The sequence below is a fragment of the Lycorma delicatula genome, chromosome 13, assembly GCF_047948215.1.
Source record: "Lycorma delicatula isolate Av1 chromosome 13, ASM4794821v1, whole genome shotgun sequence".
In the NCBI taxonomy this organism is placed as follows: Eukaryota; Metazoa; Arthropoda; class Insecta; order Hemiptera; family Fulgoridae; genus Lycorma; species Lycorma delicatula.
This window is the reverse complement of record NC_134467.1, coordinates 55,019,090-55,046,544: the sequence shown is the minus strand read 5'-3', so window position 1 is coordinate 55,046,544 and position 27,455 is coordinate 55,019,090. Positions and strand designations below refer to the sequence as shown.

At 34.5% G+C, this 27,455-nt stretch overlaps 1 protein-coding gene across 1 annotated transcript in view; it reads right to left on the bottom strand.

The window, feature by feature from the left end:
• Acbp1 (Acyl-CoA binding protein 1) overlaps nt 1–27,455 on the bottom strand; it is a 151,722-nt gene that overhangs the window by 88,328 nt on the left and 35,939 nt on the right. The window contains exon 2 of the mRNA XM_075381903.1: nt 22,411–22,525. Within this exon, the coding sequence (XP_075238018.1) occupies nt 22,411–22,525 (115 nt within the window). The remainder of the gene's footprint in view (nt 1–22,410; nt 22,526–27,455) is intronic.

Genomic DNA, 27,455 nt, shown 5'->3' with positions numbered 1-27,455 from the left:
ATCGGCGTGGGGCCCTAATTGCAAATTACCGCAGAGCGAGGGCTAAGTACTTTCACAGCATTAGGTCCTCCAAGCGTTATTCCTGGCGTTCCTTCGTTCAGGAGCAAGGCAATAGAGACCCTTGGGGCGTTGGTGTATAGAGTCCTTGGACATAAGCGCAAGAAAGATATCCTTTTGTCAGCTCTGTCGATCCGCGAGAGTGTGGTAATTGATAAGGACCGTGTCCTTAATATTTTGCTGCAGGATTTGCTCCCAGATGACACTATGGTGGGTGAGGTTTCATACCGCCGGCGTATTTTGACTAATAAGCGTAATATCTTGACTAACGAGCGTAACGAACTTTAAATTTCCAAGGTAAATAACCTATTGACGTCAGATCGAAAGCAGGAGATTGAGGACAGGGGCCTTGCCTCTTAGAAGCTCAGGTGGGACGAATCCTCCACAGGTCGCTACACGCATAGTATATTTCATATAGTGCCTGATGTAGTTTCAATTAGATGGTTTTCTCCCAATCGGTATATCACACAATTTCTCTCCCGGCATGGTGACTTTCGGGCGAGTTTGGCTAGGTTTCGTTTGGTGGATTCGAATCAATGCCCGGATTGTGGGATTGATGATAAAGTAGACCACGTCCTCTACGTGTGTCCCCGATACGAGGTCGAACGTTCACGAGCTGTTGGGAACTTCAGAGAATACATTCCTTTTTAGATCTCCGTATTAACTGGATGATCAACGAGGAATGGTCTATAGTGGCTGGTTTTATTCGCGTCCTTGCGGTGTGATGGCGTTTAATCGAGGTATTTGATTGTCGTAGGATCCCGGGTGGCTAGGATTCTGGCCTAGGCACTGTATTAGTTGAAGGTAGGCGCATCGCCACCGTGCCACGGTTATATCGGTGTTGTTTATGATTCGATTTTGGGCTCCCGTTGGTGGGGGTGGCCGCGTTGCTGGGACATGGTAGCCCGTACGACCGGGGGCGTGGCTTCCTTTCGCCGGTGGTGGTCTTGGTTATGACTTGGTAATGCCGCGCGAGACTCCATAATGCGACCAGGTAGTGGTGCGGGGTTTGTCCCCGGCTCCTGCCCGGACCGGAATGAGTTTGCGTTCCCCTTTTTAGGTGACTTAAATCGGTCAACTTATTTGGGTGTAGGTCTGAATTTCTATGTTGCGTAAAACATAATTTTGATCGGTATGAATCAAGCACTAATTTAACTTCCAACTCGTTCGTTTTCTGAGGCATTCACAGTCACGAACGGTGCTGTCAAATCTGCACTAGAAGCGGGTTCGCTCTTCCGCGGTTTCGGACATTTAGTTTGAGGGAATCATGTTAGGTTGGATGTGAAGATTTCCGTTTGAGGCTTATGTGAAGGCAAAATTTGATTTGTATTTACTGATGCAAATGTCTGCCGAGGCATTTACATCGGTGGCATTCTGACCGAGGCCTGGCTGATGACTGTGAGATGTAATCAGTTAGACGGTCTAAAGACGATAAAGCCCCTCAGGGTTCTGAACGGATGGGGTGGTGTAGCGACCGGTCTTCCCCCTACAGTTTGGGATGGGAAAGTATTGAGCAGCTATTAGGATTAAAATGTAACTGGTTCAGCCAGATCTGAAAATATCAAAGTTCTACATGCGAAGACTTTTGCCGGCTAGTCATTTGTATCCCTCCAACACTTACTTAATGAACCACGTCAGATTTTCGTGTACGGCTTGCTGACTAGATTGGTATTGCAGTAGATAATTACTAATTTTTCATTTAATTAAAATTGCAACGTAAGACTGCAGTAGACCAGGATGATAATGACGGTCTGGTAAACAAATGTTTCCTATAATTACGGTTGTTTTTGAACGTACAATATACAATAATACCTTGGAAAATCGTTTAAAAAAAGTTATTCTATACAGATTATACAGCCAGTTGTTACAATTTAAAAAACATTACCTTAAATTAACAAAACAATTTTTTTTTTAATTTCTAGGAAAACATACATCAACATGGTTTCTCAACATTTGTGTTTATGTAACTGCTACCCACACGACAAGGTTTTCATTCTTATATGAGGATATATCTTGAAGATTCCTGAACGAAACTTATTCTTGTGAAAATAGTTCTGACGAAGTTGAGAATTTCCACGTCAAAAAGATCGATGATCCTGAAGCGTTAACATGTCAGAGAAATCAATAGCTTGGTATGCAGTTTAGTTCGTATGTGATTCTTGGAATGTAGTTTTAGTAACGGGCATAAATCCACTACTAAAACTACATTCACTAAAATATTTTTGATACTATTATTTTTTTTTTATAAGTTATTTCTATTTAATTTATTTAAAAACATATGTTTTGCTTTTTTAGTTTATTTTCTTGCAACTGCAGACAACTGCAGAGTATTTTATTTTAGCCTTCTATTTTTAAAAATACTGAGTTATAGTAATTAAGAGGCAAGTTTTTTCTACCAGACAGTAAAAATATTTACGTATAACACATTTATGCTACTGTTTATACTAACTATTTTTCTATAGTTAATATTATTAATATTCTATTATTCTGTTATTTAAATAGTTAAGTTAAAAAATTCGTCCAAATTTCTAATTTGTTCAGACAACTAGATTCACAACAGTTTCAATTATTGACATTTAACCGAATGACAATCCGTTACCGTTACCGTTACACAATACTTCATGCATGATACTGGAAAAAGTGTATGAACTTATTCTACTAATCACAGTAATTATCTGTGAATAATAAAAAAAGCCTATTGTTTGTGACATAAGCGTTTTGCTCTATATGATATCAGTATGAAATACGACAAAGTTTGAAAAAAGGGATTATAATTGTTACGCATAAAAACTTTGAACGTCAATGATGAAACGTTTTAGAGATATCGATTTAAAGCTAAACGAAACAAACGTTAAAATAACTTTTATTCAAATTAAACAAAATATTAATTTTGTATTAACTTTTAACTACAGCGATACAAAACAAATCGTAATCTAACAGCAAGTTTTTTAAGCATAAAACACACAATTTAAAATGTTTTATTTAATTTGCTTGTAATGTAGAAAAAAGGTAGATTTCTCAAAATAAAAATATGTACTTCTTAAGATTTTTAATTCTTAAGAATAAAGATTCATATATAACAACAAAATGTACGGGGAAAATATACAAAAAATGTCCATTACCTTCAATTCAATAAAGTTAAATTATTTCTTCATGTAAATTTAAAATTTACATCAGTACTCTGTTATACAATGAATAAAACAAAAAAAAATTAACAATATTTTTTAACTAATTCTTCAGCTTTTTGTATATATTCTTGTTTAGCATTAACTATATTCATTCCTTTTTTACTTTCCCATGCTTCCCATTTATATCTCCCTTTTAGATCGGCTATATTTGGTTTTTCTGAAAAAATAAACAAGCGTAAATTAATAAAATCAAAATATAAGGCCAAAAATTAATTGTGCAATGCAAAAAACTTAATTAAAAACAACACATTACAGTCGATTTTTACCAAATTATAACACACATATAAAAAGTAAATAAGATATACCTGCATAGTATTATGAGTCTGTAGTTTCCGTGACTTATATACAACGATTAAAAAATAACAACAGTAAAATAAATTTGCTATAATAAACTTTGTTTTAAAGTGAAAGTTACACTTTATAATCACAAGACACGAGTCTAGTATCTGTGAAGATTGAGAAATGTGCTCTGCATTAGTCCACCCGTAGGGTGAACGAAGTTTACGGTGTGTGTAGCTATAGTGCTTTTGGTGAGTGAATACGCTTTTCGAGTTAATTTTGAAGGTTCGTACGAGTTCGTATAATTTTCTTTAGTACAATAAGAAAGTTATAGTGTTTTTTATATTGTGTATTTGGAAGCACGTGGACCGGAACTTGTTTTAGGTTAATACGGTCCGTCAGTTTAGGCGGAACATGTTTCCGGCTAAATAGCCGTCAGTTGTTTATAAACCGTTCAGTTAACCCGAACTACTTTTGTCTTACAAAATATTTCAAGCGCTAGGCTAGTTATAAGGGGGAATTTCTTATTCATCATATCTCCTGAACCCTTCTGTTCCTATCTGTATCCCCCCGGATCTTCATCAATACCGAACCCCCCCTCACACCTCCCAAGTTCCAACCTCGTATTTGGGTGGACATTTTGGTGTATCCACCCAAGTGTAAGGAGGGCCACAAGACGGAAAGATGTGCAGCCTCCGAATGAAATATCTCCAGATCAACACAGGGAGAAGTAGACTAACACAGGACCTCAGGAGTTGGAGTAGCACATGAAGCGCAGAGAGGAGAGGTGGAATTGACGGCTGAACGATTCGGCCGGGCCATCAAGACCGACTGCGGTAGGATCCTACGGCGGCCTCGGCCAATGGACCCTTAGGTAGTGGCCAGTCCGCTGCTCGGGGAGTGCCTGGAGTCATCATGACCACTACTTCCGGGGAGCCGTCTGTTAAACGCAGGCAGAAACCCGGGAAAAAGTGGTGGTCCTCTGACCTTAGCGTGCTGCGCGCAAGAGCTAGGTCTGCTAGGAGAAGATACCAGCGTCGCCCCCTAACGGGGATTATCGTTGGTGACGTGCGCGCTGAGCGTCTGTAGATCTACCGGCGCCCCCGTAATGAGTATATTAGTGCCATCAAGGAAGCCAGACATAAGTTATGACAAGTCTCCATGCGCGAGTTGCACTGCAGTCCCTGGAATTTGGAAAAATCATGTTTCCGGCGCCGTTGCACGTGCTGTTCAGTGTTCGATGGGGGTTTGGTAGTCGTGACCGCAGTTTAATATCTGTGGCGATTTACCAGGCGTTCCTGGATGCTAAGTTTCTAGATGCTTTGTAGGGTGAAAAAGTGGTCCGCATTAGGACGGGGGCTACGCCCTTCCCTGGCGTACGGCTGTGGAACCCGTAGATATAGACCTAGTGGTTTCTCGAATGGCACTGAAAAAGGCATCCCAACCCCGTAGGGGGAAGACATCCACCTTGTGACGAAACCGGTCGTCACACCATCCCCTCCATTAAGAGCCCTGAGGGGCTTTATCGGAGGTCGTCTTTAGACCCTATAACTGATTACATCTCACATTCATCAGCCAGGACTCGGTCGGGATGCCACCGATGTAAATGCCTCGACAGACATTTGCATCAGTAAAATACATATCAAATTTCTCCTTCACTTAGGCTTCAAACGGACATCTTCACATCCAACCTAACAAGATTCCCTTAAACTAACTAACCGAAATCGCGGAAGCGCGAACCCCGCGCGTAGTAAAGATTTGACGACACCGTTCGTGACTGTGAATGCCTCAGAAAATGAACGAAATGAAAGTTAAATTAGTGCTACTCTCATACCAATCAAAATTATGTCTTACGCAACATAGAAATTCAGACCTACACCCAAATAAGTCGACCAGTTTAGGTCACCTAACAGGGGAAACGCAACCTCATTTCGGTCCGCGCAGGACCCAGGGACAAACCCCGCACTACCACTGGTCCCATCCTGGTGTCTCCCGTGGCATTACCAAGTCACGATCAGGACCGCCACCGGCAGAGGGAAGCCACATCCCCGGTCGCCGGGTTAACATACCCCGGCGGCGCAGCCACCCCCACCAGCGGAAGCCCCAAAGCGAATCACAAATAATAACAATATAACCGTGGCACGATGCCAATGCGCCTACCTCCAAACAATCACATGCCTAAGCCGGAACCCTAGTCACCAGGGATCCTGCTATGATCGAGTACCTCGATTAAACTCCATCTGCAGACCTACACACCGCAAGGGCGCGAAGAAAACCAGCCACTATAGACCACTCCTCGTGGATCATCCAGTTAATACTGAGATCTAATAAGGAATGTATTCTCTCAAGTTCCCTAACAGCTCGTGAACGTTCAACTTCGTATTGGGGACAGACGTAGAGGATGTGTTCCACTGAATCATTATTCCCGCAATCCGGGCACTGACTCCAATTCACCAAACGAACCTAGCCAAACTCGCCCGAAAAGCACCATGCCCGGAGAGAAACTGTGTGATAGACCGATTGGGGGAGACCCATTCAATCGCGCCTACATCAGACTCTACAGGAAATATAAAATGCGTGTAGCGATCTGTTGGGGATTCGTCCCACCTGATATGCCAAGACGCAAGGCCCTTGTCTTCAATCTCCTGCTTTCGTTCCCACATCAATAGTTCATATACCTTGGAAATGTAGCATTCCTTACGCTCATTAACCAAGATATCTATTGGTTTGCCTCCGGCTATAACACAGTCTGCCTCCCGCGAGACTGTTCTATAAGCAACTATAACGGCCAGCAAGAGGAGTCGCTGGACCCGCAGCAAAATGTCCGCTCAATACGTAAGAGCCATGCGGTGAGCCCAGACAGGTGCAGCATACAGCATAATAGCTTCGCTGACACTTGTAATGGATACGCATGGTACGGTAATTCAAACCCCAATCGGGATGAATGATCCTACGGATTTTATAAAAAGTATCAGCGGCTTTTTTTCTACACATTTAAATGTTCCTTGAACCGAAAATTCTCAACAAGGATAACATCTAGGTGTTTTTGAGTCGTAAAGAACCGAATGTGGAGACCAGCCATCCGAACTTGGATTCGTCGGGAAGCAGCTAATCGGCCCTTAAGTAACATCATTGTGTTTTTCTCTGGGCTGAAAGTCATCTTATGTTGGAGACTCCACAGTCGGAGTGTCTCACAAGCACGAGTAGCTCGGAACTTTACCTCGTTACGCGACTCCCCTTCAATCAGTAGCAGCGCTTCGTCAGCGTAAGCGACAACACGACAACCACATGGCAACCTTAAACGCAACATTGAATCGCCACTTCCCGCCTAACACGCCGGTGATATGAAACCTTACCCACCATAGTGTCATCCGGAAGCAAATCGTTCAGCAAAATATTAAGGACACGGTCCTTATCAATTACCACACCCTCGCGGGTCGACAAAGCTGACAAGAGGATATCTTTCTTGCGCTTATGTCCAAGGGCTCCGTACACAACGCCCCAAGGGTCTCTATTCCCTTGCTCCTGAACAAAGGAGCGCCAGGAATTACACTTGGAGGACCTAATGCTATGAAAGTACCTAGCTCTCGCTCTGCGGTTAGGGCCCCACGCCGATCGGGATCACCCTCTTGCTGCGCAGCCCTTCTGAATCTGTTCACAGACCGCTTCATTGCTGTCAGATTCCGAGACCACCAACCAGATATACGTTCCTGGTTAGTGCCTCTAAGAATGGCGGCTTCAGCCGCCGCCACCACCGCAGAAGTGAAATTTTCTGCCAGGCCGTCAAAGTCTCGAGAAAAAATCTCCAGTCTGTGCTCCAACAAAGAGAAGAATTTCGGCCAGTCTGCCTTCCTATCCAGGAAGCGCCCTCGGTAAAAAGGAAAGTGCCCCTCATGGCCATCACGCAGCTTATCCGCGATTTCAAATAGTATCAACCAATGATCACTAGAACAGTCGTCGACCACAGACCAATCGAGGACCCTGCTAGGGATGTCTCTACCAATGGTGACGTCAATATTTGTACCTGAAAAGGTCCTTCGTCCGTTAACCGTGCCGACGTAAATGGCCAACTGGTTTGCAACATTAAAGACCTCAAAATTGTGCTGCGCGATGAAAGTGTCAATTAAGTCACCGCCATGATCAGTGATCCCACTGTGCCAGAAAAACAACTTCGCATTAACATCGGCACCAATAAGGATTACACCATTATCCACAATACAAATCTACCCATCTCGCTAGGTGTTCCTCAGTGGGATACCTGTATTGGAAATATGAACTGACAACGGTAACGTTCTGTCCGCGAATGGTAAGTCTGACCACAACATGATGCCCGTCAGAAACCTGCCGTATAAAGACACCATCATGCTACTTCCTGCATAGAGTAGCACACATACAGGTATGCCCTACACAAAACCTTTCCAGTTATGAAAGCCTGGCAGATCACCGCTAATTACATATGGGTGCTGCAGAAGGACAACATCGAGGCTCCGTCTCTCTACAATCTCATCTAACTCAACCTGGACTATGTAGGCACCCTGGAAATTTAGTTGACCTAACCTAATCACGTAAGAAATTAAAGTACAGCGCAATGGCCCTTGCGTAACAGCCACACTCCTTACTAATAACTGGGTGCTCATGATTCTTGTGCAACCTCTTACAGTTACCACAGGCCGGACCCAAGGACCTATGCGAACAATCGTCACGTTTGTGGCCCTCTCGCCACAATCGTACTCTTTTAGTCGGCAGTATCCTAAATCGATAAATAGTCTGCCTGCAGACGTAAATTTTTGAAAGAGACCAGACTCAATGATATTTCTGGGTATCGCGACAACCCGTTTTAAAGACTAACCTGCAGTCCCGCTGGAAGGCGGCTTCATCCAAATCAGTGTTCTGCTCCCTAATGAGGGACAAGACCTTCTCATCGGTAAGGCTACGGTCAGGAAAAAAAATCGTCTTAACAATAGGGTGCAAATCACACTCGACCACCAGCTAAAAATAGCACTGAAAAAGACTTTATACAGCGCAAACCTCTGCTCTTGAAAAGAGTATATCCTCAGCAATAATCTCTTCTCTGATCGGATCTTCGTGATTGCGGAGTAGTGTCTTCACGGATTTTCGAACTTTTTCTTCAGGAATTATCGGTAGCCGTCGTTCCAATTTGCCCGTTACCAATTGATAACTCCGACCCCATAGGTAGCTCATTAGGAGCAATTAGGATCTAGGTCGCTAAACCGATTTTTAGAGGCACAGTAGCCGTTTTTGGCACGGAACACTTGGTCTATGCTCTAGGGCGACCGAATGGGGTGGTGGTGAGAGAACTGCCAGTTAACCAACCCCGACCCCATGGATCCCAGCACAGATCTTTCCAACAGTAACGTTTGGCTAGCTTTATCAAAGCATTGTAGGCAGCTCTAGATCTCACATATTCTTATCTAGCATTGTCTTTAGCTATTTGGTAGTCTCGTCTATTTGCCTGTTGTAGTGTTCTTTTTGCCGATAATGTTTTTTTTACGTTTTTTAAGTATCTAAATCAGGGCTCCACACCAGTAAGCATGTCGCTTCTCTGGTATCTTCACCGTAACTTTTGCCTTTTCACATTCCTCGATTACGACTGCAACTGAATCTTCCGGATCAGTAATATGCGCAGTTCTTCCACTAATAATTTCAGCGAAACTGAAACATCCCCTTCTGGAAGTCACTGTTCGCATAGTTCGAACTAAGCACGTTGTGTTGTAATCTCGTAAGCGATAAGAAAATAGTCAGATATGCTTTCGTCTTCAAGTACTCTCCAGTTATTAAGTTCCGCAGCATGTTCTTCTGACATAAAAGTTAGGTCTATTTCCGAGCATGCGTTATTACGCCAGAAGGTTGGTTCATCAGCATTCATACACTAAGGCCCAGAGCATTGGTTTTCTCTGTTTTAGATGTTGACCTTTAATGTTACGGACAGACCTCCCAAACTCAGGAGATTTGGCATTAAAGTTTCCTGAGAGGAGTACCTTTTTTCCTCTGAATTTAACAATCTCCATTCCCAATTCTTCAAGAAAAACCACAAAATTTTCTACTCTTGTGTTTGGAGAATGATATCCGGAAAAGATGACTGTATCTCCTAGATCGGTCCATACGAAACCAACATCTGTACCACATTTCCTTACCTGAGTCCCTATTGTCGGGAAGCCTATTGCCGCGACTGTTGTAATATTCTCATTTCGATGCCGTACATCTTGTAGTCTAGTGAGCCTTCGTACCACAAATTTTGCACGCCCTGGTTTCTGTACGTTGGGCACTCTTATGACCAGGCTTAGCACAGTTGAAACAAAGGTGACGTCTGTCCTCTCCCTTGCAGTTCGCAGTCACAAGGCCGACACCCCAACATCTATAGCATTTATCCTCAAGCTCCCGATTATGTGCTCTGCATCCCAACCCCATAGGGGAAGACACCCGCCTTGTGACGCTTCCGATCGCCAAACCACCCCCTCCCACGTTCTTAGCCCTGATGGGCTTTAACCGGAATATGTGTTCTGCAATCCACCCACCCAATCCGGATGCAAACCTCCACTAGTTTAATCGCAGCGCGGTAATTAGTTATCACCGTTGCACATTTTGTCTTACTGTATGCCTGTCTAATTGAAGAGATCTTAAAATCGTCAAAACCAGCAATAACATGAGCTATGGCATCTTAAATCTCCTGTTCATCGGTGTCATAGTCTAAATCTCCTAGGTGAACTACAGTCCTACGGCCACCCCTTGTTCTCATGTCCACTTGCCAATCCGAAGTTTTGTTGCGTAGCATTGTAGTAAAAACTTAAGCCTTCTGTATACCTTTCACGGGGATACATAATTCATTATTAATTCCCTTCCTCAAAGAAAGTATCTTTCCTGCCTCCTCGCGAGATAAATACTGCTTCATTGTTCTAAGAAGCTGCTAAGAGTTTCCCTCAAATTTAACTACTACTGTTCTATTTCCTAATTTGTCTAATTAACGAGAGTAGCGAGTAACGGGAGTAACGAAAAAGTATCAGAAGTTTACTTGAAATTGTATTTTTATAAATATACTTATTTAATAAAATTTCAACAATGAATTTCTCAAAATTAGTTTTTGCCACTCATGCTCTTTTTGCATAAAATTCCACAATTGACTCAAACTAATTTGGAATTCAGCCTAATAAAAATTCTGAAGATATCCTAGTTTCATTTATTAACACTGTTGTTGACTAACTAAATAATAGTGATAAGCCTTCAGCTATGTTTTTAGATCTTGCTAAGACCTTTGATATGGTCTCTCACAATATATTACTGGATAAGTTACAAAAAAAAAAGTAGGTATTAGAGATACAAATGTATTATTTAAAAATTATCTTTATAACAGGATACAAACAATTATAAAAGATAATAAATCATGTCATACCTATTTAACTAGTTATGGCTTCCCTCAGGAACGCCCTATCTCCTATATTGTTCCTGATATATGTTAATGATTAATTGAAGTAAGGCATGGATATTGCTAAGTATTTTCATTTCCGGATAATACTGCACTAATTTTTAATACAGCATCACGGAATTTAGTATACAAATTTGCAGAAAAAAGTATTTTTATGGTGAAATCATGGCTGAATAAGTACTATTTAATGCTCAACTGTAGTAAAACAAAACATGTTACCTTCTCTCCTCATTCACTTGGTCAACCTTTCAGCAATATTTTGAACATTCACAGTGCATATGTTTTTGTGATGTAGCTGCATGTAAGTGTCAATCTAAAAGCAGGGTAACTTATATTAAATATCTGGGGATTATAGTGAATGAAAACTTGAAATGGAACCAACACATTAAATTTTTATGTGCGAAACTTAAATTTACAGTTTATAAATTTTATAAGATAAACAGAATAATAGCAATTGATTATCTTAGAATGATATATTTTGCTTTTTTGCAATTTATTTTACAGTACAGGATCATTATACGGGGTGGTGCTGCTGATGGTTTTGTGAATGATGTCTTTAAGATACAAAAGTTTATTGTTAAATCAATACTAAAAAAAGATAAAATTTAAAGCCAGGATAAATCAGGTTTATAAACTGACACTGCTATACCTAGATATGAGGCTAACTATTCTAAATTTACCACTTATCATAGGTAGTTGGACTATGTAAGTTCAAAATTCTCCCTTCTCGAAAAATCATTCAGTGAGATTAATGAAATTAAAACGCTAAAAATTATGGAAAATTGGAGCTGTACTAACATATTTTATGAGTTAGAACTTTTCAAATTGATGTAATGTTATCTTTTCCTTGTGGTGTTTTGTACTCTTTTTTGTTGGGGTATCAGTACAACTTGATTACTTTGACTCAAGAACATTTTTACTGACTTGCTGCCAGCTTCAAGATTTTATTCTTCTGGCAGCTTCAACATTTTATACCAGGTTGGTGGGAATTAACTTTCTACTGAAAATTGCTTAGAATATTTTTTAATACTTAACCGATTTTCATAAAAACAAAAAGAATTTTGTTCCTTACATTGGTAAAATTTATTACATGATATCTCATTTATGTCATTGCAGGTATCAGTGGCAGACCATGGTACAATGTCTAACCCTGCATGAGTGAGCTCAGCTGGCATCCTAGTATGACGTATGGCAGTCTGTGGTACAAGTACAGAGATGGTAGCAAAGTATGAAAGAACCTTGTGCCTTGGTAGATGCAAAGACCAGGAGGAATTACCACTCGAAGCTAATGGGTACAGATTCTGTATCAGATATTAGGAGATGTGGTCGCCCCTCAACATCTGGGACAGAGGAAAATGTGCAAGTGGTTCAGGAAATTTTCAAAGTCCTCAGAAATTACAAACACAGACATCTCGCAAAAGCGGTTTAACCCATCATTCAATCTGAACTGTTCTGAAAAAGAGTTTAATTTTTGTCCATGGAAACCACATTTCTGCCAGGAATTATTGCCAGAAAACTGTGATCATTGGTTAGAATATGGGAGGATGATGCTTGCTTGGTATGTAAACCGGTCCAATAATTTCGGTAATGTCCTGTGGTCAGATGAAGCCGTGTTTCATGTTTTTGGCAGGCTTGTTAACCAACACAATTGTTATTATTGGGCAACAGAGGATCTAAAGGTGGTTGTTGAAAAAAGCCAACATCGCCCAAAGATCACAGTGTGGTGCGGCATGACATCCACAAAAGTTGTGGTCCACATCTCATTCGGGACACAATGAATGCATAACAGTACCTTGATATGATTGAAGATTGCGTTCACGGTATTGTATCCACATGGGACAATTACAACAACCTAATCTTTATGCAAGATGGGGCCCCACCTCACTTCACAAGTCCTGTCTGTGCGTAGCTGCACACCCATTTTTCAGGATGCTGGTTGGGACATCGTGTCTTCCTTGAATGGTCAGCAAGGAGTTCTGATCTAATGCCCTGCGACTTCTTCCTCTGAGGGTGGGTGAAAGAGGAAGTTTATCACACAAAACCAAAAACTCTTGCTGAAGTGGAAGATTGAATTTTCAAACTTCTTGGAAATGTATCGCTGGATTATCTGCAGAATTCTGTCACAAACATCCCCATCTGTTTATGGAAACTGATGGATAACGGTGGTGCTTATGTGAAATTTTAGCAATGCATGGCAATTCTACCAAAATGAACAAAATGTGTTTTGTTTCATGAAAATTAGTTTAGTATTAAAAAAGTTAAGTTATAAACAGTTTTCAATAGGGAGTTAACTCCTGCCCACTCTGTATGTATTAATGTTTATTTGTATTAATTAATATTGTAAGTTTGATTTATTTTGGAAGTTTAAAAAAATTTGTAAAAAATGTATTATATACATATAATTTTTTTTTGTTGAAAGAATAATAAATAAATAATGTCATTTATTATTATTTATTTATTTATTCATAATATGTACATTGTAATTTATTCAACTAGTGAACAATAAACAATCTCCCCCCATGGGCCAGTGAGATGAGAATGATATGTGTAACGTGTAGTGAGATATAGTCTGGTACAGACCCAAGCCAACCATTCCTGAGTTATGTGGTTAATTGATCCATCCCCAACCACCATTGTACTCCGGTATTCACTGTCTCGTATTCAAGACCTCATAAAACTAACTAACTTTTACTAGGATTTGAACCTCAGAACCTTTGACTTTGAAAATCAGCTGTTGATGTGCGATATGATTTGCTGTTGATTTAGCTGTTTGATTTTACCACTAAACCAGTCCAGTGGGCAATATTATTATCATTGATAATGTTAGACAATGTCATTGTTATAAAAGATCAGTTTATATTACTATCGTAATAAATGTAATTCAAATTGTTTGATAATAAAATTAAAGCAATGGCTACCACTTTACATATTTTACAACTGAAAAGTTATTATTTCTCCAAGTTAATATATTTTATCTGGTGTTGTGAATACCAAAAACTAAGAAAACAATAGCGATAGATAATTAGTAAAATAACTATTTCCAATTTTTGAAGTTTTAGTACATACGGCACAGGTGAAGCCACAACACAGGGATGCTAATTTAACTATATCTTCACTGAAATTGATATTATCTGTATGAATAAAACATATAACTTCTGAAAGTTGGATGTGTATCATTTTTGAACTTATTCTTTGTTAATATAAATTTTTTTTCATGGCAAATGTAATGAATGACTGTAATGATAAACAATTAACTGACAGAATACAAGAAGGATGGTTTTCAATGCGACTCAGTTGTAATGGACTTGTGAATTAATGGCAATCCATTAACAACACCGTGTCTTCTAAGCTTAGTTACTGACCATTACTATTACGTACAACATTACTAAGCATAAGATACCTGATGGGAACCAGTGAATTAAAATCAATGGTTAAAAAAAAGTAACCTATAGAAAAGGACAAAATAAAATAGATTATATAATAATGAGTGAATAAAAATAAATATGCATAATAATTCTTTTATTAAATAATAATTATATATGCACGTAATTATCAAACAATGAAACAAAATTTTATAAATTCATAATTTATCAATGTCATTTGACTTACGAAGGTCAACATAAGAGTAAAGAAATACTATTCATTCTGGCCAACATTACAAAATAAAAAAATAAATTTACTGCTTTAACATAAGTAAATTATTAAAAATAATGAATATATATATATATATATATATATATATATATATATATATATATATATCAATTGCTTCCTATTATTTTATCAAAATTGAATATTCATGATGATAAATTATAATTAGAGCAATATATCAGGATAATCTCGCACTTTCAATTCTCAATTCTGTTTTGGGTATTATCAAATGGCTCGAAGCAGAATAATTTGAAAGTGACCATGTGACTTAAATTATGGAATGACATCAGTACTAACTGATTACTATGACTCATTCCAGCTAGGAAAAAAATGTATCACAGTAATATGATTTAATTAGTAGCTTTTATTAATGACATCATAATCGATATAGTAATTTCAATCATTATTTTTACTGTTCAATAATCCAGACTAGAGAATCAGTTTTGTTCTGATTTTCATGTACCATTTATTTGTAGTTTTTTATTGTGCTTAATACATATTGTTTTTTATGTATTGTTAGTAATCTATATAAAAATGCCCTGTAGTTGTATACATATCATCCTAACAGTTTTTGCTATAAGTGGGTGGTGTAAATGAACTTTTATATCTCAAAAAATGAACATTACTCCTTTCATAAAAAAATCATATGAAATTTATTTTGAGTTAAAATTGGAGATACAAACAAATCTTGGGGCCTCATATTTATTTTAATTTTTGTGTAACTTTGCTAAGCAGCTGGCTAAATGGGAAGCCACAATATTTAACTTTCTGTTCCTATGGAGAAGAGAGCCTAAGATAACTCAACAGATTGTTATTTTTTGTGATGTCTCTAATTTCACAAAAATCAAATGTAAATTCAAGAAATCGGTTGCATATTTTCAATCTGTTGTCGTCCTTCATCCATAAGAGCTATTCCACACACTGAAGAGTTATCTGTTCCAGTTCTGCCAGAAACATAGAGCACAGAAAAAAATGTTGATGACAAAGAAGGCTGTTGTGATTTGGAATGTAATGACAAAGAAGAGGATCCAGATTTCCAGGGCTAGAGCGATGAACCTTACAAAATTACACAAGCAGAACATAGTGATTTGGTTCATGATCTTAATTTGTCTAAAATGCAGTCAGAGTTACTAGCTCCAAGACTGAAAGCTTGGTACTAAAAAATAAGTTTTTTCTGAGTTAGGCAGAAATATTTCAACATCTTACAAGATAGAGAGTGAGTAAAAAATTATCTACACTTTTGCCATAACACACCTTTAAGGTTGTGATACTGTCTGCTACAAATGTATGATTAGAGTTGGTAAAACTGTGGTCATGTGTGTGAAATTTGATCCCTATTATCTCATTTTCCTTCTGGCTGTTACAATGTAAATATTTTCACTCTGCTGTTTACACCAAAGAAGAACAATGAACAGTGATCTGATTTCCCTGGTCAGACGGTGTGAAGAGGCTGAAATTCATTATAGACTTTTATCACAATACGTTTATTGACTTCTTACATTTTTTCTTCTACATTTATTGTCAAAGAAAGTGTTGTTGTTGGATGACAACAATGTCCGCACATGGCTTGCCACACCGTTCAAACACCAAGTTGAGTTTTGAGGAACTGGATCACCCTCCCTAGAGTCCAGATCTTACTCCTTCTAACTTTCATCTGTTTGGACCACTCAAGAATGCTTTGTGAGGCATCGATTATCCACAGACTTAGATGTGCAGGAAGCAAAAGTGCAAAATGGGCAAAAGTGGTTTTGTGATCAATCGAAAACTTTCCTCTTGAAAGGAATACGCAATGTTATAGACCGCTGAACCCAGGGTTTTGACGAGGAAGGTGATTATGTAGAAAAATGATATATATTTTGAACCCCTAACTTTGTGTAAATAAATTGTAGAATGAAAAGTGCAGATAATCTTTGACATGCCCTCGGAATGTAGTTTACCACGCTGATATAAATTCTTTATTGGGTTTACTAAGACAGCATATTAATCATAGATTCCTCTGAAATGAGTAAGAAAGCTGTCCTCATTCACAATGGAAAACATCAATTTCTTTAGCTGATGTAGAACAAATGAAGAAGATATGTGATAGAATGAAATTTTTATTGATGATGTTTTAGTGTAAAAAGTATTCTTGGCACATGTGTGGAGACCTAAAGGTTATATAATAACATTATACCTAAAGGTTATTATTATACCTGAAGGTTATATAATTATATTGGAACTGCAGGTAGGTTATAATGAGTACTGTTGTTTCTTATGCAAGTGGAACAGGGAGAAACCACCACATTAAAAAAATTGGCTGAAGAGATGAGCAGTTGTAGCTGAGCAGGAAAATATTATTTATCAAGCTCTTGTGAATCCAAAGACTTTGTATCTTCCACCATTTCACATAAAACTTAGTTTGATGATAAATTTTGTCAAAGTAATAGATAATAATGGCAGTTAACTTAAGAGCATACATTACCTTAAGAGCAAATTTCCTGGTGTCAGCAAAGCAAGACTGAAAAAAAATATTATTTGTTAGATCACGAATACATAAGCTAATGAAGAATTCGGATTTGGACTTTGAGAGGAGTTTGAATGACTCTGAGAAAGCAGCACAGTATCATCTCAAAATATTGTTAAATCATCCCTGTGCAAAAAGAAGGCTAAGAACTATGTAGAATCAGCAAGTAAACTTCTTGAAAACCATAAAAAAGTGGGAAATGCCTCTAAAAATTCACATGTTGCATTCATATTTGGATTTTTCTTACCTAACCACAGCAATTTAAGTGAAGAGTATGGTAAAAATTTTCATCAGGCTGTATCAATGATGAAACATGCTACCAGAAAAAATGGAACCCATATATGGTTGCTTGAATTACTCCTGGAGACTGAAAAGGGACATTCCAGAGGCTGAACACAAGTTAAAAGCTAATGAAAAGCAGATATAGGTAAGCTACATCGTAATATAAGGTTGCTTAAATCATTTTTAAAATAATCAGGTATTCTTTAAATCCATGTTACTAAAAAACTCTGCCCTCCAATCAAATTTGGTTTTCAAATTTGAAATCAGCAAAAAAAAAATAATACTCTAAAACACACATTATTGAATGCATGTAAGAAAAAATTTTTTTTTTACAACCATAATATATATGTTAGGTCGATGTAGTTTTATGATTAAAGGATTAGAATATGTGACTCACTCCATCCTCAGTTAATAGTCACCAGGAGATGTCATAAAAATAATAGTAATACAAGATGTATATTTATATCAATGGGTTTTATAGATTTAAAAAATAAAATAACTAAAAAATAAATAATAAAATTTATTTAAAAAAAGTGCAATGGAAACTAAAAAATATACCTAGGTACTTAAAAAAAAATACCTGATATTAAATAATAATACAAGATACTATAAATATTCCCCAGATACTAAATTCATTGTTATTTCCACTTAAATTAAAATAAAAAATTAAAATTAAAATAACGTTTTGATTAACCTTTAATTAAATGACAATTTCAAAAAGTAAAAATTTAGAGCAAATGAAAAAGTACACACTTTACACTTTTTAATGTAGTTTTTTTTTTAAATTAAGTTTATTATTATTTTATAGTCTATACATTGTTTAGTCTTATTTTTATTTTTCAAGTTGGTCAGGCCAAAAAAAGTGATGCCCATAGTAATTCATATGCAAGAATCCATCCTTGAAAATAATAAGAAATGACTTATAGTAAAAAGAGAAGGAGCTACAGATCTAGAACTGAGTTTACCATAATATAAACTGAAATTTGTCTTATTTTTTAATCATAAATTTTCAAATTAATTTTTTTTTAATTTCTGACCGAAAATATTTTAAATGTTAGGCTTTATCATTATGTAATCAAACATTAAGAAATTTATGACAAAAATAATTAAAAATATCTTCAAATAATCTAACTGACTTAACTGGAGATGATCAAAAGAAATAGCAGACAAATAAAATAAGTAAAGAAAACAGTAAGTAAAAAGAGTAGTAGTAAAATAAAAAAAAGTACCAGGTTACAAAAAACGTAGGAGGTAAATCAACAAATTTAAATAGTAAGGCTTAAGCAAACATGAAAAAAATAATAAAAATCTACATACTTAATTGAGAACTTCCTTCTTTACTGAAAGGTTTTAAAAAAGTAATACTGAAAATACTAAGAAATGTTTTCTTGCATAAATATATATAACTCAAGCTAAAAAACAAAGTTTATGACATTTCATTTTTCTGTCTGAGTATCTGTCTGCCTTACAAGGAAACTGTTTATTGTAGGGTCACTAGGTGGAATTAAGATGCTCAGCTTAATTTGAAAACGACATCAACCATGGATTATTTTTTTTGTCATGAGATAGGAAGCAGAGCCCTGGGTATGTTCATGAGCAGCACCAATTCACACCAAACCATACAAATAACAAGGATGTGCTAATTTAAAAATACTCCCTTACTTTAATATTATTTGAGTGTTCTCAAATGTTCTGTTCTTAAGGTTTTTACTAAATGCTACCACTGGCTTTGTGTTAAGCCTAGCATGCGTCTATTGTGTTTATACATTATATATTCATATCTGTTCTTTCAATAAAAAAAGCTTTTTTTCCCGATTAAAAGTATTGTATTGATATTATATCTGTGTAACCAATACGGGAAATGTAAAATGTATTTATATTACTGAAATTAATGTTGGTAAGATTCATATTATTCCTCTGTACTGTTAAATTATATTTAAATTCTATTAAAAAAAAAACCACCAAGTACAAAATATTGAGATAAGACATATCTTACCTTAACGTTTCATGAGAGTACTTTCACAGGCTTCTGCATCTCCGGTCATGATTGAAATATTGCATAATAAAAATTTAAAAATAAAAATATTAAAATTGCATATATTAATTTACATAAGTGCTGTTACCTGTTGCAGTTTTTATAAGACTGTCTCCCTCAAACACTGTATGATGGTTATCAAATTGAAATTATGTTTATGTTTACATAGTAGTATTTTTCTAATAAATTTCATTTTGTCATCTTTATTAATTTTTAATGTTTCTAAATTTGTGCTAATATCAGAAATAGAATGTTTATTGTTTATTAAATGGTCTGCCATATTAGATAAACCTAATATATTAATTTGTAATTTCTATAATGCTCAAGAAATATAGAATTAAAGGATTTATTTGTTTTTCCTATATAAACAACATCAAAATCATTATTGTTAATTTTACAAATTACACATAGATTGTTACTTCCTTGTACGAAATAAAGGAAGTATTGCGGTCATGAAAAATTTCGGTTTTCAGATTTCAATGGAAATAACCATTTTGACCTTCCCAGAATCCATTTTGATTACTTTCGGTGTGACATCTCTACGTAACTTGCATAAATCAAAAACAGTTAGCTGTAGGATGTTGAAATTTTGGACTTAGGACTGTTGTAATATCTACTTGTGCACCTCCCCTTTTGATTGCAATCGATTGAACCAAAAGTGTCCAAAAAAGTCCAAAATCAAAAAGAAATTAGATTTTGGACTTTTTCTTAACTGCAGTAAGCTCTCATTGAGACATTTTCAATGATATATCATAAGTGGTACTTATTTTCATTGGTTTCAGAGTTATAGCCAAATAAAGTTTAATTAATGAAATATTTGGATCTTACAAGGGAAGGCACATCAATTCGAATCAGATTTCATCTCCTTTATTAACTTTTTTTTTATTTATTTTTTATTCTTTTTAATTTAAATATAATTATTAACCTGTTATTGTGAAAACGTTTTTACGATAAATAATAATAATTCAATAATAACAATAAAAAAAATATATGAAAAAAATCAGAAATAAAATTTAGTGAAATAAAATTGTGTGTATTTTTGTAAATGTGTATATGTAATTTAATAGGCATTACTACATATGTGTATATGTAACAGATTTGGTAATATATCTGATTATTTAATATTAATTGAAAATTATAATTTAGAATCGTGTTACTTTTTGAATTTTCTAGTTTAATTTATATATTATTCTGAAATTTCTGTTTAATCTTATCTACATTAAAATTAACTACAGAGTGACTGAAAAACAGGCCCTCACAAGTAAAACATATACACTGAGGCATATATGTCCGATCTTTAATAAAATGCAAAAAATTCTTCTTTTAGTTCATTACCCCTCTAATATTGTCGGACAATATTTTCTCTAAGCCAGAGTTGATCATCATTTCGTTTATTTGTTTTTTTTGCTAACCATTTAATCACTCTTTGGTTTGAAATAATTCTTCTGATCTTAATTTGTGTGCATGTTCTCTAGTTTTCAAATTTTCTCTCTCTTTATATTTATCATCTTCTCTTACTTTTTTTATTCTTTCTTTGGTTTCAACATTTTCTTCCTCTTTATATTTGTCATCTCTTAATTTTTTTATTCTTCCCTGTTTTTAACATTTTCTTCCTCTTCATATTCATCTTCTTGTCATTTTTTTTTAGATATATTTATTCATGTTATCTTTCTTTTTTCTGTATTATTGTTTCTTCTTTCATTTTTGATTATTCACCATATAATCTAATAATAAAAACTGAATATTTTACATCTTAAGGTCAAAATTAACATTTGTAACCGGTATACAGGTGTTCACTAAACAGAATAGTTTAATTATTATTATTAACTTTTATTTATATAAGACACCAAAAATCTAAAACTTTCGTTAATCAGCCACTCACTCACCAAGATATGAATAATACGGATCTAGTAATATGAGTAATAAAGGGACTTTTACTCTATGATAATATTTCATGTAAGATTGTTGAATTAATAAAAACTAATATTTCAGCACTTTTGTAACTGTCCACTTTATTAAAGAATTGGAGGATAATATCTCACTTTCAAATGAAATAAGTTTAAATGAAGTGCAGCAAAAACTGTGTGTATGTAATTTAATAGGCGCACAAGGAAGTCATGTAGTGTCCACATCAGAATTTTTATTTTATTATTTTTGTTTTTTAAATATTTTACTATGTGGTTATTAGGCTTGTTTGCTGGTATTTATTTTTATTTTTTTAATTTTATTATTATTTTTATATTTTTTTTATTGTAAGTTTAGTAATGTTTTCAATGATATTTTTAGTGTATAAGTACTTGTACATATTTTCACTCTTTTGTGTCTTATTATGTATTAGTTTTAAGGTAGAAATTTTGTTATCATGTTTTGATAGTTGTTTTTTTAAAAATATTATTAATTAAGGATATCCATTTTCTAACGCTACATGTTTTATGATGTTTATTTCATTATTTAACTTTTCTTTGTTATTATGTGTGTATTTGATGCTGTATTAATCATATTTATATAAGTGTTAATTTTATAAGACCAAGGGTGATTTGATTTTTTATGAATTCTTATATTATTAGATGTGGGTCTTCTATATACTGATGTTTCAATTTGCTTGTCCTTGTTTATTTTGATATTGACATCAAAATAATTTAACATTCCATTACCATCGATTCAAATGTGAACTTTAAATTTTCATTATAAGAATTTAATTTGTTTAATATAATTAGGTGTTCATTATTTATTAACAGGTTATATATAATGAGAATATCAGTGATATTTGATATATCAAATATCATTGATATTCTCTTTATATATTTTTTTAAGAATAAGGGACCATTTTTTAGCAAAGATTGCATATTCATAAATATAAATATAAACATAAAGAGAAGTTAAAATTTTTAATTTCCTAAATATCGGTCAACAGGAAGCCCTTATTATTTCTTGTACAAAAAAAGGAAGAAAAAAAATTAACTTTTGAACATACCCGTATTATTATCTCCAACAGATGCCTGTTTATATAATGCATATATTTCCAGCAGCTCTTCATCACTAGGTCTCTGTGACATTCCTTTAACTTTCTGTGCAGCCTCTTGAAAAGTCTGCAAAATAAAAATATAGTTTGTGTATAATAATTTAAAGATTATTTCGTACTGCTTCAGAGAATGTTGGTATTGGTTATTTAAAAAAATATCAACTGAATTACAAAAAAAAATCCAACTACTTTGCTATAAATAAAACTGTCACAAAATACTTCTCAGATAGTTCTATAGTTACTAATTGTTTGGATAGTTTTGTGATTAGTAAAAGCAATAATGTTTCTGTTGCTCAAAAAAAAAAGAGGTTGTTATATAAGATGATTAATTTTACTATTAAGTTGATTTCATTAATATTTTGGTGTTTATTTATTAAATGATGGAAGAAAAAGGAACTCCACCAACATTTTTACCTACATGAATCAAGGGAAACTGGATTAAAACTTTGATCAGAATACCATCACAAAATATATAATTAATTTTAAAATATGAAAATAGATTTTAAAATAATGAAATAATGTTAAGGTAAGTATAAAAAAATTCTAAATTAAAAACCCACAAATAATTCATAATTCAGAAACATTAGTTAAAATTATTTGTGTTCAATGAATGGAGATGCAGAAAAGTCAGGGTTTTTTTAATATTTTTTTAGAAGTATTATTTAAAACTTCATCAATATATTGAAAAAAAAATCTTTTAATTATACTTTTTATTAATTGGTGGGAAGATTTTTTTAAAATGATTATATAATTTTAGAAAAATGGCAATAGAAGTATAACAGGGGCCTTCTCATAAGCTGAAATATTGTGTTCCGCACATTTATTTTTCTAACATCTATAAAAAATGAATGCGTGTCATGAAACTTTGTTTAGTAACTCGTGTGTATAGAACACTCATGATAAAAATGTTTTATTAAAATCGAACAAACAGGTGGGGTAATTCTCCATGGGTTAAAGAATAACTATGCTTTAACCTATAGGATATTATATAGAGCTGGGTAAATTTACAATCATGTAAACTTCTGATTTAGGTTTTCTAAAAACTATTTCTGATTACGGTTTTATAAAAATAAAGTTTCTCTGGAAAATTAGTTTCCTAAGATTAGGGAATATCAGCAAAGCTACATACCCAATAAAAGTAACTTTAATATTTATTACTTTCCAAACAAACTTCTGAGAGCATTTTTTAACTATTATCAACAGGTGAAGAATTTTTATAAGTTTTAAAAATTCCTTTTTTCACAATGATTCCAAAATATAGTATTTTTAAATGCATTTAATAACAGTGAAAGGATGCCAAGGGTTGAGCACATAATACAGGTATCAAAAATGTCATTTTTGAAAGTTTATTTAATTTCTTTTGTTGAATATATTTATTTATCAATATAAATAGTAAATAAATATATTTATTTACTATTTTGTAAAACCTTCCTGTTTTGCAATTTCATTATATTTAAATTACACAATATTTTTCCCTAAAATATTTTCTTTCGTATGAAAATATTGAATTGCTATTTCTTTTGATTACAACTAATCTATTAATAACAGTTTGACATTCACGTAAGTCACATTGATAGCTCTTGTTAATAATAATATTAATTTTTAATGATATTATTTACAATAAAATAAAGACATTGCATTCAAAGGCTACTGCTTCATAAATCATCATCCTGACCCCAGTAGGGAAAAACTATTTTCCTGTAGAAGAATTGCCTTGCAACGATCCTGGTCACCACACCAACCCCTCCATTCCTAGTCCTGAAGGGCTTTACCAAAGGTCATCTTTTAGACTCTCTAAACCTGTTAACACATCAGTCATCAGTCTGGTCTCTGTTAGGACACCACTGATGCAAATGCCTTGGCAGACATTTCCACCGATGTATTTACACAACTTACTACAGCCTTTGTGCGGCTTCTTCCAACCATGACCAACTACCATAACTTAAAACCATCAACTACCAAATTAACTGATTTGTGGAAGCGCTATCCCTGCACGTTTCTCTAATGTTGAAGGTTTCAAAGAAAAACTACTCCCATATTTAACTTCGGATAGATTATGCACTCAGATCATCACTTAATGTTCCTCTACCTTCAGTTGAAAAACAGTTTTTAAATTTTGTTAAAAAAAAAAAAATATTTTATAAGAAGTTAGCCAAACAACCGGAAGATAAAATAGCTCTTAGAAAGTGTTCAAAACTTGGGCTGAAATGTACAGCAAGTAAACTTCTATAGTGAGAGATTTTTTATCTTGGTAATGGAAAATTATTCCATAACTAAAAGTGTAATGACTAATTTTTCATTTTACATAATTATGGAAAGCTTATATTTTTTTTATGAATGTGAAATATAAAATGAAATATAAATTCATTTTCATTTTGCCACAACATCTGTTTTTATCATTATTAAGATATTTGCATGCTAACACTAATATATATTACATTTATTGGTACTAGTCAGAATTATTTCAAGTGAATAAATTATTTAGAATTTTGATAAATCACACTATTTTTTTTTGCATAATAATTTATGCTTTAATAATTTTATTGGTGGTATTGTTTATACATGCACAACAAAAAAGTTCTCTTGAGACATGAATAATTTACAAATTACATTTAGCTGAAAAAGTGAGAGGTACATCGGTCTTTCAAGCTTATAAATATAAGGAATCTGAATTTTTACTCTTGGGTATTTAATTTGTCTACACTTCACCTACATTTTTTTTTTACACATACCTTCATTTCGTTTGAATCAGTACTCAGTAACTGATGTTGCTGAATCAAATCTGATGACAAACTCATGCCAGGAAACAGAATGATCAACACATTGACAATCTTATTCGGAAAGTTGTCTTAATGTCTATGCTGTAGAAAGTAGGAAATAATTCAATCTTAAACAGAATCTTCTAGTTGTGAGTTTGTCAATAGTGATCCAGCTAGTCATATTTAACCAGTTTTTATTCCATATTTTATCACTGTTAAATGTTTTATTTATTTATTATAAGATGGAGCATGTTTCCTCAAAGCAGTTCAGCATGAACCTTTTTGAGTGTTCCAAAAAACTTTAATGACTTGTTGAAATTTAATGTGTCATTTTGTCCATCACATTTCAAGCTTATTATTATAACCCTTAGTCCTTAGCTCACTGTAAATGCCAAGATAGACATTTAAACACCTTAAAATAGAGTACCTTGACAGAATTGAAACTCCAGATTTTTATAAATTGTTATAAGTTTAAAAAAAAATCCCCCAATAATTGTTTTAATATTTTTCTTTCATTAAGAAAGTAAGTAAGTTTGTAAGAACTCATTAATAATTTTGAACTTTGTCACCGATGAAGGAGTTAAATCTCTTTACAATTATCAGAAATGCTCAGTAACAATGTTACCATTTTATTATTTTGTGATACTGTTCTGTTTGAGATATATCCATAAATTTTCTTAATCCTTTCAGGCATTTGCCTGAAAGGATTTTCTTATTGTGATGAAAGAATGAGTATTCCTGTCACAAACTATATAATATGTAATAACATAAATGATAAAAACAGATCATTATTAAACGAAGCACATCTTCACAACAGATTGTATCTCAGTGTTACAATCCTTTTTTTGTTACTCAAGTTATTGAGTATAAAAAAATCAAATAGCTTAAAAATAATTAGAGTAACAAAAAAGGTGGCATTAATGTTCCTGAACCTTTAAAGAGATTTACATCAAGATCTATTTATTTTCTTATCAAACAGAAGGCAGTATAAACCTCCATAATGACTTTGTAAACCAATTCTAAAATTAGCAAAAGTTAAGTCACTATCTTAACGTGTCATCAAATGTGGTTAAAATCACTTAAAATAATAGTACTATTTATAGAAAAACATCACTAAAGACATTAAAAATTTCCCTAAACACAATGATAAAAGTTCTTTACGCCTTGATGGTGCCACATTTAGAAAAGATTTTCAAATAAGATTTCAAGAAAATAGTTTGAAAGAGTAAAAATTATGCAGATTTATAGACCTAACTATTTTTATTATTATTTTAAGGGCAAACAACTAGGAAGGTTATTATATTACAGTCTAATGCTCAAAGACAACATCTCTGCAGCACAAAGCAAATAACACAAAATCTGATACACTAATAGAAAATTTTATTAACATACAAAAGAAAATAACTTTTAAAGTACTGGGAGTGAAGAAAAGAATGCAGGGATTGTAAAGGGACCCCGCAAAAAAAAGGGAAAATATATTGTACAAGTATACTTCATTTCTACATTGAATACTGTTTACCTTTCTTAGCTTTATTCTTTTATTATATGTTCATGCGTTTCTGAATAACTCCGTTGTCAAAACTACAAATTTAAAGTACTGGTACTTTTTAATTTCTGTTAGTTGAGGTGCCCTCCTCTATGAAATGATAAGACCTTGCCGTTGGTGAGGGGGCTTGAGTGCTCAGGGATACAAAGTAGCTGGACCGAAGGAGGAACCATATCGGAGAGGTATCTGTTGAGAGCCAGACTAAGGAATGATTCCTGAAAGAGGGCAGCAGCTCTTTCAGTAGTTGTTAGGGGCGTGAGTCAGAATGATTTAAACGGCCATATCAACATCACTCAGTCCTCTGAGTACTGCGCAGCTGAAAGCAATGGAAAACTACAGCTCCTTTTTTTCCAAGAAAATGTGGCTCTCTGCATTTTCATATAGCAATGATGGAGGCGCCTTCCTTGGTTAAATATTCCGGAGGTAAACTAGTCCCCCGTTCGGATCTCCGGGTGGGGACTACTAAGGAAGGGGTTACCAGAAAATTAAAAAATAACATTCTACGAGTCGGAGCGTGGAGTATTTCAAAATGCATAGCGATAGAATCATTGTAATAAGGATAAAATCAAAACCTAAACCGAGAATGATTGTTAACGTCTATATGCCTACAAGCGCCCATGATGATGAAGAGGTAGAGTGTGTATACAAAGAGATTGATGAAGCAATTAAACACGCAAAAGGAGATGAAAATT